This window comes from Bos javanicus, chromosome 13 (genome assembly GCF_032452875.1).
Source record: "Bos javanicus breed banteng chromosome 13, ARS-OSU_banteng_1.0, whole genome shotgun sequence".
Classification (NCBI taxonomy): Eukaryota; Metazoa; Chordata; class Mammalia; order Artiodactyla; family Bovidae; genus Bos; species Bos javanicus.
The window spans coordinates 63,906,040-63,921,377 of NC_083880.1; the positions used below are offsets into that span (position 1 = coordinate 63,906,040).

The window sequence follows — 15,338 nt, forward strand, 5'->3', positions numbered from 1 at the left end:
TCACCCTGGGGACCGCAGTCCAGGAAGCGAAGGAAAGCAGAGCATAGGGGAAGAGCACACTAGCCAGGATGGTGCGGTCAGGCTCTCACCCCATGGTCTCTCGCTCTTGCCCCACGTTTTGTAAACAATGATGATGTAACAGCTGAGATCACTGAGAGCCCTGCTCATGTGCATCACGAGGTACTTGCGTGGCCATGGGCGCCTTCTGTTCTGTAAGTACATATAAGCCCCACCTGGAAAGCCAGTGTGTTATGTGATGTTATGGCTGCTGCTGAGTCTGCTGCACCAGCCAGAAGAGAATAAATGTGTCTGCAGTTCCTACGGCTCCTCGCGTCTTCTTCCACCCTCTTAGCTTGTGCCTTGCCTATCCTGGGTTCAACTAATAGTTCGCACAGTGAGATACAGCGAGACAACTGGTGCCGTGAGCAGGATCAGCAATACACCAAGCCTTCCCCGAACTTGGTTCCTGGCTCCTCCAATGACTTTGGGCAATCGACAATCTCTGTGAGCCTTGGCTCCCATTTGTAAAACAGGGATCACTGTCTCACAGGCTTGCTGTGAGAATTCAATGCAATAAACGTTAGCCAAGTTCAGCTTCCCCACTGCTCTTACTGCCCTACCTTCTCTATAGAACCTCGAGCTACTTGAGGGGAAGAACTGCCCCTCGTTCACGTCCAAACACCTGTTGGCAGAACCCAGGGCCCAGGTGGAATGTTTGAAGCTGCAAAATGAATCCCTGTTGCTGGGCTGTCCTTAACTCTTACCTGCCCAATGTTGAAGGTCAGTGTGATGGCATAAAAGAAGTTGGAGTTGGCACTTCCTGCGTAAATCCAGAGATGCCACAGGACAGGGAAGAGCAGGGAGCAGATGATGATGATACAGGCGAGGACAAATATGTTTCGCAGAACTGCAAAGAAGATGGTCACCATTAGCAGGACTGCAAAGACACACGGTCACCATTAGCCTGGCGCTGACTCTCTTTGGGTCCCTTGCGGTGATGGCCCCCCAGCACAGAGAGGCCCAGGAAAAGCTTGGTGGAGCTCAAAGGCAGAATGCCCCTGCTTCCCCACCCCAACACACACACACTCAGATGCACACGCACACACAAGACACAACCTCAGATCCTTGGCAATGGCTCCTTCTGCCTCCTTCCATGGGAGGTACTAGACTTGGACTCTACCTCCGACTCTGGGCTCAACTGGCTACAGTCAGTAATGCTGTGAATGCCTCTGGGCACTGCAAGAGGTGGGGGAACTTCAGCAAGACACTGCCCTTAAACCCCCAATCCCAGGGTGTCCGTGAGTAACTCCTCTCCTGGCCCCAAGCAGGGTGCTTTCTGACCTCTGTGGATCATAGATACGAATGGGAGCACCAACCCCTCAGTGTCTCTAGGGTGCCACAGCCCAGGTCTTAGGAAACACATTTTCCATTCTCCTCAGTTCTTATCTTAGGTCCCCTGCCTTGCTTTTCAAATGTCCCTCACTCTTCCTTAGATGATCTCTCTTTGATACCCTCCCTCTTTACCATCATCCCCCTACTCCCTGAGGGAACCAGAATCTCACCAGGGAGAAGCTCCCCCGAAGCCCCTGGGAGGACCGGCTACACACAGTGGTCTGCGGGCAGGCCAGCAGGCAGAGTTCCACTGGGGTAAGGCAGCCTGAGAGTGGGGCACAGGCCTCAGAGAGACCTGGGTTAAAATTCCTAGGGACTTTCCTGGTGGCCCAGTGGTTAGGAATATGCCCTGCAATACAGGGAATGCAAGTTCACTCCATGGCTGGGGAACTAGGATCCCACAAGCCCGCACACTGCTTTTAGAAGCCCCCCACGCACCACATGAAAATCCAGCAAGCTGCAGTGAGACCAATGAAGCCAAATAAATAATTTTAAAAACAATTCCTGCTCTGCCAGCAAGTTTCTCAGAATCTCAGCTTCCCCATCTCTAAACTAGGGCTAAAATGCCTACTTCATGGAGTGTTCCATGAATTAAACAAGTTGTGGAAAAGCTAGCAAGGATGTATTACTGTGTGTTTTCTATTGCTATGGTAACAAATGATCACAAATTTAGTGGCTTAAACAATATAATGCATTGTCTTACAGTCCGGGAGGACGGAAGTCCACAGGCTCTGGTGGCTCTAGGGGAGAATCCACTTGCTGGCTTTCGCAGCACCCGGAGGCTGTCGGCATTTCTGGCTCAGGACTCCCATCCTCAACCAGCAATGTTGGATTGAGTCCTTCTCATGTCGTATCATTATGACCTCCTCTTCTTCCTCCCTCTTCCACTTTTTTTTTTTTTTTAACAGACTTTAGTTTTTAGAGCAGTTTTAGGTTCACAGCAAAGCTGAGTGGTACATAGAGACCGCCCATGTACCCTCCTGCCTACTTCTGCTCTTAAGGGCACCTGTGATTACATTGGGCCCACCTGGATAATCTAGGATACTCTCCCCATCTGCAGGCCATCTGTCATGTAAGGTGATCTAGTCACAAGTTCTGGGGATGATGAGGTGACATATTTGTCGGGAGCAAGGAGGGGGCATTATTCTGTCTAACACAGGGGTCTCCAGACTCTGGGATCTAATGCCTGATGAGCTGAGGTGGAGCTGATATAATAGAAATAAAGTGCACAATAATGTAATGCATTATTATATTTATTTATATAATATGCAATTTATATATTCTATATATAATACAGAATACATATCTTATATATTCTATATTATATTATATATATATATTCTGTATTATATTATATAACCTAAACCATCCCTCCCCACTCCATCTATGGAAAAATTGTCTTCCATGAAACCAGTCCCTAGTGCCAAAAAAGCTGGGGGCCACTGACCTACCATTGTGATTTTCCCCCCCTTTTAATTCAACAGTAGATATCTGACAGCAGGATTATATGCCATTTTTGTTTCTTTATATTTTATTGTATTTTTTTTTCAGTGTTACAGCTCTATTTTATTTAGAAGATAGCAGGAAAGTGAGAGAGAGAGAGAGACAAAGAAAAGAACGCACGCACGCGGGAGAGAGAGTCCTATTTTATTGTATTTTTAAATAAAATAATAAATATCATTTAAAATTAATTAACTAGAATACCTTAAAAAAAAAACTGAGTGATTAATAAAAGCTTAGGTCTGATTCTCCGCAGGCACTCAGTCAATAGAGGTTCCCCTCCTCTCTCTGATCCTGACCTTCAGGAAATCCCTTCTCCAAAGTCAGAGTTCAGAGATATTTAAGAGATGGGGAAACTCCTGAACCTTAAGGCCTCTTATCTCAGCTGTACAATGACTTGGCTGAAATGCTATACTGGGGGTTCAGGCGTTGGAAAGGGGACTGGATTACAGCCAAGGTTCTCAATTCTGGTTGTAAAATGAGCTCACCTAGGGAGCCCCAGGGGTGGGGCCCAGGCATCCATATCTGTTTCTACAAGCTTCCCTGGTGATTCCAATATGCAGCCAAAGCTGTGAGCCACTGGGTCACAGTGGCAGACCTCTGCCCCATAAGAGGCCCGTGCTGGTCTGCAGCAGAGACTTCGCTTGTCAGTGTCACAGTGAGAATAACCAGGCCAAGGTAGTTCAGAGATCTTGTTAGAGCTGAATGTTTTCAACTTAAGCTTCATTCTTTATTGAGTAATTACAGGTGTCTTGCTGCTGGCTGCTGTTTAAAAAGTCCTTTCTTTTATAAAATCGAGACAAATGGCCAGTAGTTGACTGTTTTAGTGTCTTCAGTAAAATAAAAAGTTGGGAACTCTGTCACCAGGATTTTTTTTTAAATGCTAGTAGTCCCTGAAATCCCATGATTTGGAAACACTGGCTTGGAGGGCTTGCAAGGTGCCCTCTTCTGATCTGCAATTTCCACACTTCTGGGTTTTCAAAGCTGAGAAATCAAAGCCCTGACTCAAGCCTCTTGGAGAACTCTAAGAGGCCTCAGTCTTACTCCCAGAAACAGAAGTCTGGGGAGAAAGATGTCTGCACTGAGAGTTATTATTAAACAAAGTTACAACCTCAAGAAAAGAGATGAAGTGAGTGAAGATCACGCAGTTGTGTCTGACTCTTTGCAATCCTATGGACTAGACAGTCCATGGAATTCTCCAGACCAGAATACTGGAGTGGGGAGCCTTTTCCTTTTCCAGGGGATCTTCCCAACACAGGGATTGAACCCAGGTGTCCAGCATTGTAGGTGGATTCTTTACCAGCTGAGCCTGGTAAAGGGAAGCCCAGGATACGTCTATTTACCATTCCTCCACTTCATCACTATTTACATACTTTTCTCAATGGTTCTTTCTTTAAAAAATAAAACAAAACACTCCTAATACTTTCAGAGGTTTTTTTTTTTTAATTATTTCTTTTTCTGCATTGGGTCTTCACTGCAGCAAATACGTTTCTCTCTAGTTGAGGTGCTTGGGCTCAGTAGGCCTGAGGTATGTGGATCCTAGTTCCCCTACCAAGAATCAAACCTCTGTCCCTTGCACTGGAAGCTGGATTCATAGCTAATGGATCACTAGGGAAGTCCTTCAGTGGTTCTTTCTGATTTCTGGGTAATTATTTTGCTGAAAAGAATACACAGTATTCCTAAAATAAAACTCCTGTGGTCTGACAGTCCAGGTGGGTCTTTGCTCCATGTCTCCAGTCACTCTGTATTTTAGAACGGGTGACAAGGAGGTGACCAAGTGCGGAGACTGAGAGAGGTTCACACGCGCCTCCTGGGGGCAATCGCAAAAAGCTGTGACAATGCTTCCCCTGTGCCCCGAGGAACGGTCACCACATCCAACTGGCTTCTGGCCTGTGGTGACCTTTGCAGGACTGCGGAGCTGCTACTCACTCTTGCTGGCTGACTGGCCTGAGGATTCCAGCTATACGCCAGAGCAGATAGAGCCAGGGACCCAGGGCACAGGACAGCCTGTTCCAGCACCATGGTGTGTTGGAGATGTCAGAGGTGACCAGGTGACCCTTCATCCGCCGTGCTGGGCCAGATGGAATCAGATTTCCCACCAAGTTCCCTGGGTGACTTCCTCTGATCTCTGGCTCCATCACTGACAAACCGAAACCTCAGGCAAGTCACTTTCCCTCTCTGAGCCTCAGGTATTGAGAAATAAAATTCCACTGGAAGAATCCAGTCCCATCAGGAGGGGCACAGAAGGGACTTAGGGACTTCAAAGCTCATGGTGCTGTTTCTTTTCTTAAACTAGGTGCTGGGCACATGGAAATTTATTGTATATTTTTTAAATAACAAATGCATATTTTAAAATCAATATTCCTTTATCTGTATATAATAATTAATACTAAAAAAGAAAACATGAAGGACACATACACACAAAATCCAGCCCTTTGGTAACTGGCTCTTTGAGCTCGACCACTGCAGGCTGGCATGGGCCCTGCCAGCAGGCTGTTCCCTAACACCACGCTTGTGTGTCTGTGTGACTCATCCTGGCCCCAAGCTCCGCAGAGTCCCAGCATCTGGGACCTGCACTCGGGGGAGGGCCCATGTGCCTCTCTTCCCTACTAAGCAGGATAGGAAAACAAAACAGCGAATGTGTGAGCAGGCATGCTGACACTGGTAACTCATGTCTAAACCGAATTCTTAAACACATTAGAAGTCTGAGTATATTCAACCTAGGTGTAAAGACCTCACAAGGTCTCCACTCGCACATCCACATGACCAGGCTGAAGATGCCCTGGACAAACAGAATGACTCATAGTTGTCTTGCCCAAAACAGACATGCCAAGTCTGAGCGTTCTCTACTGCAGAAGCTGCGCCTGGCAGCCAACGCTGTCTGCGGGCCCTTCAGACAAGCTCAACTCGCCCAGTGAGCCAACAACAGCATCTATTAGCTCATCCAGGTTTCCGGAAACCCCATCCTTATTTTTTGTGCATCATCACCCCAGAGGGCATAAAATAGTTCAAGTTTTGAAAAATATGTTTATTTCAATGACTCTGAGTAACTCTGGTTATCAAGCCTGAAGCTTTGATCATGAAACTATGCAGGAGACCTCCCTGTGTAATTAATACTACTAATAACAACAGTGGGGCTATTTACATTTATTCTTTCTCAGACCTCAAACACCCCTGAAAGATATTCTGACAGATGAAACAACGGGAGACTCAGAAAAGTTAAACGACTTGCTAGTAATGGGAAAGCCAGAATTCAGACTCAAGACTGTCTGGCTCCAGACTCTGTTTAGCAATATGGGATGAAAGATCTCACCTGAGGGAGACACCCTCTGTGGGAGAGCCTGCCAGAGCAACTCCATCTTAGGGGAAAGAGGACCAACGTCCCCAGACTCATCCCATCACAAACTAGGGTATGTTCACATGTCCTGTGCCTTTGGGACTTGCCAAGGGGCCCCAGGCTGACTCTGAGACCCCTCTACTGGGTGAACTGGGTGATTCTTGTCTGTTCAATGAGGATGCCACAAGCAGAAGATGCTACTTCCTGCTTCTGATCTGCTTGACTGGTCACTGCCCCACCTGGAGGAGCAGTCCTGCTTGTCCTGCCCACTCACCTGTTTACCTTTGCTCAGAGGCCCACTCCTATAGACAGGTTTCTTTCCAGCAGCTGGTCAGTTTCACTTCCTGCTTGATACTCAGCAGCCCCAAAACAACAATAAAGACATTTCCTCTGAGGCCTGTCCTCCCCAGGTTTATTGCTGTGCAAGAAAAGTTCTGCAGCTCCCTTCCTGTTTTAGAGAATCAGGTGGTGTTGGGCCACTGGCACTGCCTCTTTATTAGGGAGGTCCAAAAATCCCATACACAGAGATTGGGACTGACATATACACAACACTACTACTACTGCTAAGTCGCTTCAGTCATGTCCGACTCTGCGAGACCCCAGAGACGGCAGCCGAACAGGCTCCCCCGTCCCTGGGACTCTCCAGGCAAGAACACTGGAGTGGGTTGCCATTTCCTTCTCCAGTGCATGAAAGTGAAAAGTGAAAGTGAAGTCGCTCAGTCGTGTCCGACTCTTCGCGACCCCATGGACTGCAACCTACCAGGCTCCTCCGTCCATGGGATTTTCCAGGCAAGAGTACTGGAGTGGGGTGCCATTGCCTTCTCCGATACATAACACTACCATATATAAAATAGATAACTAATAAGGACCTACTGTACAGCACTGGGAGCTCTCTAATAGCCTGTATAGGAAAAGAATCTAAAAAAGGAGTGGATGTATGTGTATGTATAATTGATCCACTTTGCTATATACCTGAAACTAACACAATATTATAAATCAACTAAACTCCAATAAAAACTATTAAAAAAAACCCCCATCCACAAACATTTGAACATTTGTTATGTTGTTCTGTGTGTCATCAGGTGTAATCCTGGGTGCTGGGGACACAGGGGTGAGTCATGAGGCTACTCTTAGGGAGCCCACAAACAGTGTAAAGAACCCAGAGGACACAGAGCCTGACTCAGGGCAACAGCAGGAAATACTAGAAAGAACAACTGGTCGGCACTAGGCCGACTTCGGAGGAAGAGCTTGAACGGGTCTCGCAGCAGGCAGGACGTCTACGGTGCAGCACGGGGAAATGGCTCAAAGCCACACTGTCCAGATGACAGCACTAGCCATGTGTGGCTTCTTTAAATTAGATTAAAAATTCAGCTCCCCAGTCACACTCGTGGTTACTCTATCGGACTGGGCAGATACAGGGCATGTCTACCATCACAGAAAGCCCTACTGGGCAGTGCTGGCTGGAGGCTCCTGCATTTGGATGCCAATGCCAGCCCTTCTACTTACCAGTCTTGCGCCCTTGAACAAGCGACGCTATCTTTCTGTGCCCTAGTTTTCTCATCTGCAAACGGGGATACTTTTCCTCAAAGTCTGGTGTGAAGATAAAATGAGCTGATGCACGTAACATTCTTAGAACCACAGCAACCAGGTACAGTCAGCGCTCAATAAATGCTGGTTATTTTTATTATTACCATTTGTGTGTAGCACCGAGGGGCAGATATTGTGCTTCATGTCACTGCTGGCACAGCAGGTGTCCAAAAAATGCCTGTCCATTCCTAACCACCAGCTATTTTCATCCAGGGCGAGATGACACAAACCTGTGCCAGAGGGTGCGAGGTGGGGGTACTCACATCTGTAGAGATGGTTCCACACGGGGAAGAAGGCCATGTAGAGGGCCACATCCCCCACCGTCGGGTAGGACTTGAAGATGGCGATGATGGCGATCTGGATGAACATGAAGAAGATAGGGTGCTCCCTGGGGCGAGGCGGGGCAGAGAGAGAGAGATGCAGAGGTCAGTCAGGGACCAGGCCCACCCCAGAGTCTCCTCACCCCAGCCCTGAAACCCAAATACACTCTCCAGGGGACTTTACGCAGGGCAGGCTCCACCACCCACAAAACACAGGGCCAGGCCCAGCAGGAGGGCAAAAAACTGCAGGGACCCAAAGATACCCACAGGTAGTGAGAAGAACCTAGCACACACTAGAGACACAGCCCACAGAGACACTTCCCATCAACCCCCACCCCCCGCAGCTCCGGGCCTTCCCCCAGGAGCCCAGAGGAGGAAAACAAATGAAGTCAGCGGCCTCTATTACTGGGTTTAAATGACTGTTGTCAGAGTAATTAGGCAGCACCCTTGCCAGAGGCCCCTGACACTGGACCAGGGCAGGAAGTACCTCCTGGCTGATGCTTGTTTTCTCTGACAACAGGGTCAGTGGGGACTACAGATCTTTAGCTGTGATGAGCTCCTTTCCAGAAATGGCTGCATGCAGCTTTTTGCTCTTAAAGGCTGGAACTGGGGAATTTTCTGGCGGTCCAGTGCTAAGGCTCTGTGCTCCCAAACTAGATCCCACAAGCCATGACTAAGAGTTTGCATGCTGCAACTAAGACCTAATGCAGCCAAATAAATAAAAACGAAATTTAATTGGGGAGGGAGGGGCTGGAACTAGAGCTCTAGTCCCCTTAAACCAGTAAGACTGGCTGCCATTTCCTGAACCTTCACTTGTGCTCAGTTCTGTGCTAGGCATCTTTTCCTGCATCATCACACACGATCCTCACTACCTCGCACCTGGAAGGAGGCAATGCTGTCACTGCACTTTGTGGATGAGGAAATCAGGTTCAGAGAACATAAGAGAGTTCGAAAGTGATGGAGTGGCTTGTCTCCAGAGCGCCTAAGCACCACCGGTGCTATTCTCCCGAGTGCCCAGCAGGACCAGCTCTGATCAGGAAGGCTGAGACAGAACTCAGCCTCCAGTGCTCCTCCAAGAGCTGACTGAGTGCAGAAGAGAATCTGCCAGGAAGAAGCCAGATGTGCAGCCTCCTCAGGTCTGAGCAACGCGCACATGGCCCACTTCTGCACAGGACCCAGAAGGGTGTCTTCAGGTTAACGCCCAGCTCAGGAGGGTGTCTTCAGGTTAACGGCATTCTTGCCTTGTAGATCCAAGGTCAGGTCACTCAATGGATGTAAATCTGAGATGTGGAGACAAATTTGTACACACCCAAATACTACTATGAGGCAAATGACTCAGAAACTCAGCTAAAAAGTTTCTGAGTCAAAGTTTCTGACTGCAAACTCACGCAGTCTTGTAATCTCTAGGAAGGGTGTGGCTATCTCAGTGAGCATTTTCCTACGGCTCATCCAAGTCATTGGTTTGGGCTTTTTAGGTAGCTGGTAACAGCTGCACCATTTCCAGGAAAAGGCTAATGACAAGGTGGTACCAAAAGACATGGTGAATGTATGGCTGAGTCCCTTTGCTGTTCACCTGAAACTATCGCAAAATTGTTAGTTGGCTCTACTCCAATACCAAATAAAGAGTTTCTTTAAAAAACAAAACAAAACAAAACCCACACAACATTGAGACTTCCCTGGTAGCTCAGTGGTAAAGGATCCACCTGCCAACACAGGGGACAGGGGTTCAATCCCTTGTCTAGGATGATTCCACATGCTGCAGCGCACCTAAGCCCGTGCGACACAACTACTGAGTCCACACTCTAAAGCCAGAGAGCCGCAACTACTGAGCCCCCCAGCCACAACTATTGAAGCCCGTGTGCCTAGAGTCTGTGCTCCGCAGCAAGAGACCACTGCAATGACAAGCTAGCGCATCCTAACTGGAGTGTAGCCCCCACTCGCCACAAATAAAGAAAAGCCTGTACAGCAACAGAGACCCAGCAGAGGCAAAAGTAATAAATACATAAATATATAAAAACAAATACGGACACCAGAACCTCCTGCAAGAGCCCCTGGGGAGCGGTGACCGGTGGCCCTGTTCTCACACAGCTGGCACTGCAGGGGCTGGAGTGGAACTGGATCCAGACACAAGAGGGCAGCCGAGAGGGAGGTCAGGTATCTTCACACCTTCTGTTCCCACAGCTCTGTGGCCCTTGGTGGGGGTTGGGGGGGGGGGTGTCACAAGATGGCGGTGGCCCCCAGGAGCTATCTGTGGCCTTTCACACGCCGACAATAGGAGGTGCTGGAGAACAGGCTACACGCGTGAGGACAGGTGTGCTGGGTTCCCTGCTTCTTTCAGCCCAGACCCAGGCCTGACCAGAACGCGGGTAGGACATATGGACCACAGACAGCTGGAGAGCCTGGCTGAGGAAGGCTGCCAGAATTCTGGAGCCTGCCAGGCCAAGAAAGAAGGCTTTTTCTGTCGGATGCCAGGCCAAGGCCATGTTATAAGAAGGCAACATCAGCTCTGAGCTTTACAGACAGGGAACCGTGTGCCTTGGTTCACTGCCATGGAGAATGAATGGAAGGTCAGAGCAAAGAACTCAAGCTCTTGAAATCTAAATCCAGCCCTCTACCTCCCTGGACCACCCAGCTGTATCTATGCTGACTGGTGCCTGTTTGCCCCTCTCTGAAGCTAGGATAACAGAACTATTTCCAGGAGCTATTTAATACTATGTGTGATCTCAGGAGCTTGGCAAGGTGCAGAGGTCTGAGCATAAATTCTGGGGCCGAACAAACCTGGTAACCCCAGCTCCATTGCTAACTGGCTGTGTGACTCTGGGAAAATAATTTCACCTCTCTAAACAGCAATTTCCTCGACTAGCAAACGGAAGTGACAGTAACATAACGCCTACCTCCAAGAGTTGCTTGAAGGGTTAGGCATGAATATAACTCAAAAAGGTGGGATGGACAACACATGTTAGCTCTCTTACTCTGCAGAAGGGTATGCCATAGGCAATCCATTGGAGGGAAGTTGATCAGAGCTGCAGGTGACCAGCCCCCCAACTAACACCTCCTGAGCCCCCTGGGACACAGCTAGAGGACTCCCAGCAAGATCCTCTTTTTCCAAGGATATCGTCCCCACCCCAGTCCTGCTCTTGTCTAAAACAGTGACTGGGGAGGTGGCAGGGAGGTTCAATAGTGAGGGCACATATGTATACCTATGGCTGATTAATGTTGATGTATGGCAGAAACCAACACAATATCATAAAGCAAATACCTTTCAATTAAAATATATTTTTTAAAAATGGAAAAAGATATAGAATAAAATAAATTGTGATATATACACACAAATAAAACAGTAACTGGGCTCAGTGGCAATGTGGGTTCAAGTACCCCAAAGTGAGGCCAGGGGCATATGGGGCTCCAAAGCACTGCCCCTACAGCTGGTACCGTGTGTGTCACTCTGCTGCAGGGCACAGTCACTGAAGCAACTCAGGGTGAGGTTCCCTGGGCATAAATGCCTCAAACCCAATAGCAGATGCCCGAGTGAGAAGGACATCTATAAAGCTACAAATGACTCCGGGGACAAAAACTCAGTAGGTCCAACTACTTACTTCAGCTTTATAGCTAAAGGGATGGTGTAGAAGAAGACGTTGATCTGAAACACACACACAAAGAAGAGGCTGAAGTGCTCAAACATCTCTGCAAAAAAGTACCAGAAGAGGCCAATGTTCGGGGTGAGATCTGGAACAGAAAGTCTGGAATGAAGAAAACAAAGGGAGAGAAAAAACAGAACCAAGTTAGAAACAACCTGCTTTGACCTGCTTTTCTCCTGAAGGTTTTGGTCACTGCTAGGCAGTCAAGGAAGACTCTGTCTCCAAAGAGATCAGGATGTGAGGGGCTCTCTGGGCACCCCGGATATAGGTAATTAACAAAAGCAAGGGGCAGAGACCCAGAGACAAATAACCCATAAAAAGGATCACCTGAGCCAAACTCTGGCATGCAGCAGAGATCTGAAACAAGGCAGGGATTCATGCTAGAAATCAAAAGACCAGCCCCTTCTTTTCCTGCCCCAGATATGTATGCTCAAAACCAGGAGATACCTAGCACTGTCACAAAAGAGGAATGGGTTTGAAATATGTTCCTCTAACCTATTTTGAGCATTCTAAGGATTTGTCTAGGGGAAAAGCTCAAAGATCCTGTTACTGCCCATTCTTTCTCCAGATGCATACAGCAGGAGCCAGAAGACTGAGTTCCTCACACAGAAGTGAGACTTCCAGGGGTCCAAGGAACCACTGCCAGGTTCTAGCAATGATCCCAGACCTTGCTGGAGAAATGGGGTTTAGCTGGAAAACTTTTTGTCTGGTGATATAAGATAAAGATGGGTTACAATTCTGGCTGTTCTAAAAATCTTACATAACATTAAAAACATACATATGGGGTTGAAACGGATGTCAATTCAGTTCAGTCGCTCAGTCGTGTCCAACTCTTTGCGACCCCATGAATCGCAGCACGCCAGGCCTCCCTCCCTGTCCATCACGAACTCTCGGAGTTCACTCAGACTCACGTCCATTGAGTCAGTGATGCCATCCAGCCATCTCATCCTCTGTCGTCCCCTTCTCCTCCTGCCCCCAATCCCTCCCAGCATCAGAGTCTTTTCCAATGAGTCAACTCTTCGCATGAGGTAGCCAAAGTACTGGAGTTTCAGCTTTAGTATCATTCCTTCCAAAGAAATTCCAGCGCTGGCTGATCTCCTTCAGAATGGACTGGTTGGATCTCCTTGCAGTCCAAGGGACTCTCAAGTGTCTTCTCCAACACCACACTTCAAAAGCATCAGTTCTTTGGCACTCAGCCTTCTTCACAGTCCAACTCTCACATCCATACATGACCACAGGAAAAACCATAGCCTTGACTAGACGAACCTTTGTTGGCAAAGTAATGTCTCTGCTTTTCAATATGCTATCTAGGTCGGTCATAACTTTCCTTCCAAGGAGTAAGTGTCTTTTAATTTCATGGCTCAGTCACCATCTGCAGTAATTTTGGAGCCCCCCAAAAATAAAGTCTGACACTGTTTCCACTGTTTTCCCATCTATTTGCCATGAAGTGATGGGACCAGATGCCATGATCTTCGTTTTCTTAATGTTGAGCTTTAAGCCAACTTTTTCACTCTCCTCTTTCACTTTCATCAAGAGGCTTTTTAGTTCCTCTTCACTTTCTGCCTTAAGGGTGGTGTCATCTGCATATCTGAGGTTATTGATATTTCTCCCGGCAATCTTGATTCCAGCTTGTGTTTCTTCCAGTCCAGCGTTTCTCATGGTGTACTCTGCATATAAGTTAAATAAGCAGGGTGACAATATACAGCCTTGACGTACTCCTTTTCCTATTTGGAACCAGTCTGTTGTTCCATGTCCAGTTCTACCTGTTGCTTCCTAACCTGCATACAGATTTCTCAAGAGGCAGCTCAGGTGGAGTGGTATTCCCATCTCTTTCAGAATTCAGTTTTAAAAGCACAAGGGAAGCATGGAAAGGAAGACAGAGGCTATGGTTCATGGTCAGCTTTCAGACAAGACCATGATTCATGGTCAGATTTCACTGAAGAAGGCCTCCACCTGGCAAGTCTTTGCTTCTTGCTGTAACTATATTTCCTTTTCTGTGAAATAAGGTAATGAACACAATCTGTACACCAGCAGAAAACTAGGAAAAGTTTTTCATCAGGCATTACAAACTCTTCTGGGAGGCAGAGCATGAGAAACTGAAGGTTATTAAGTCACTGTTAGGCTCAGCCAGGATTGAACATAAATAAGCAGCTCAGAATCCCAAAGGGAAGCCAGCCACAGACCTCCTTCCCATCCTGGTGGGGTTAAGTGTCCATGACCCTCTGGGCTGTGAGTTCCTTCAGGCCTGAGCAGGTATCCTCCTCAGCAGACCACAGAGAGGATATTTGGAAATATCTGCAGAATTCATCTTGCAAACCCATTTTGATTTTCTCTATAAGTTTGACATATTGAAAGTGCTAAGTCACTCAGTCATGTCCAACTCTCTGTGACCCCACGGACTGCAGCCCACCCCTCCTCTGTCCATGGAATTCTCTAGGCAAGAATATTGGAGTGGTATTCTTCTTCTCCAGGGGATCTTCCCTATCCAGAGATCAAACCTAGGTCTCCTACTTTGCAGGTGGATTCTTTACCATCTAAGCCACCACGGAAGTCCCTTGACATATGGAAGGTGGCTTTATTTTAAAACTGTTGGAGACCCTTTTCCAATAGAGGAATAAATACATCCATTCCTGTTTGGGACTGAATCGAAACCTTCTAGTTCGAGGCTGATAAGTGCTTTGGATGTTCCCAGAGAGTGTTCTTTAATTGACTTAGATTAAACCAGTGGTTCTTGAAGTGTGTTCCTCAGATTGGCAGCATCGTACCACCTGAAAATTTATATATATAGATATGCAAATTCTAGGGTCCTAATGACAGTGTAACAGCCAGGAAGGCCAGGGGTCTCCAAGCAGAGGAAACAGGCTGCAAGTGTCAGACGTGTTTTTATTTCTGTCTTAACCGGCAGGAGGAAACAAACTACAAGTGTCAGCTTTTTCCCCTTCTCTATACAAAATTAAAAGGAAGTTTCTCTTAAAATTCTGTGTTGCCATGACGACACCTGGTTCCTCCTGAACTTAACTTTTCTCAAACCTTGAGCTAACCAATGTGTATTTCTTATGGAAATATTTTTCTTAAGCTATGTTAGTGAACTATGTATTTACCCTAGACTCTGTCTTCAAGTTGGTTCCGCCTAAGACTCAGAACCAACTTGACAAACCAGTATGTTTTACTCATAAAATTGTTCTCCTAATCTATGTTAATGAATCTATTTACCTGGAAACCTGCCTTTCTTCAAGATTCATGTCAATCGTTCTGTGGCACAGGATGTCTCACCTGGTGCCAATGTTATCTCAAAATGGATGTTGTGGGTGAGGGGCCTGGTACCACTCTGAGTTTTGAGACATCTCCTTTCTCTAATTAACAGCTTGCTGATAGGTATATGCTGCTGCTGCTGCTAAGTCGCTTCAGTCGTGTCTGACTCTGTGTGACCCCAGAGACGGCAGCCCACAAGGCTCCCCCGTCCCTGGGATTCTCCAGGCAAGAACACTGGAGTGGGTTGCCATTTCCTTCTCCAATGCATAAAAGTGAAAGTGAAGTCACTCAGTCGTGTCCGACTCTTAGCGA

At 47.3% G+C, this 15,338-nt stretch overlaps 1 protein-coding gene across 2 annotated transcripts in view; it reads right to left on the minus strand.

The window, feature by feature from the left end:
• PIGU (phosphatidylinositol glycan anchor biosynthesis class U) overlaps positions 1-15,338 on the minus strand; it is a 90,599-nt gene that overhangs the window by 14,397 nt on the left and 60,864 nt on the right. For both annotated transcript variants that reach the window (XM_061437331.1, XM_061437332.1), the window contains 3 exons: positions 11,733-11,876; positions 8,080-8,204; positions 765-907 (listed from right to left, as the gene is read on the minus strand). In XM_061437331.1, coding sequence (XP_061293315.1) covers positions 765-907; positions 8,080-8,204; positions 11,733-11,876 — 412 coding nt within the window. The remainder of the gene's footprint in view (positions 1-764; positions 908-8,079; positions 8,205-11,732; positions 11,877-15,338) is intronic.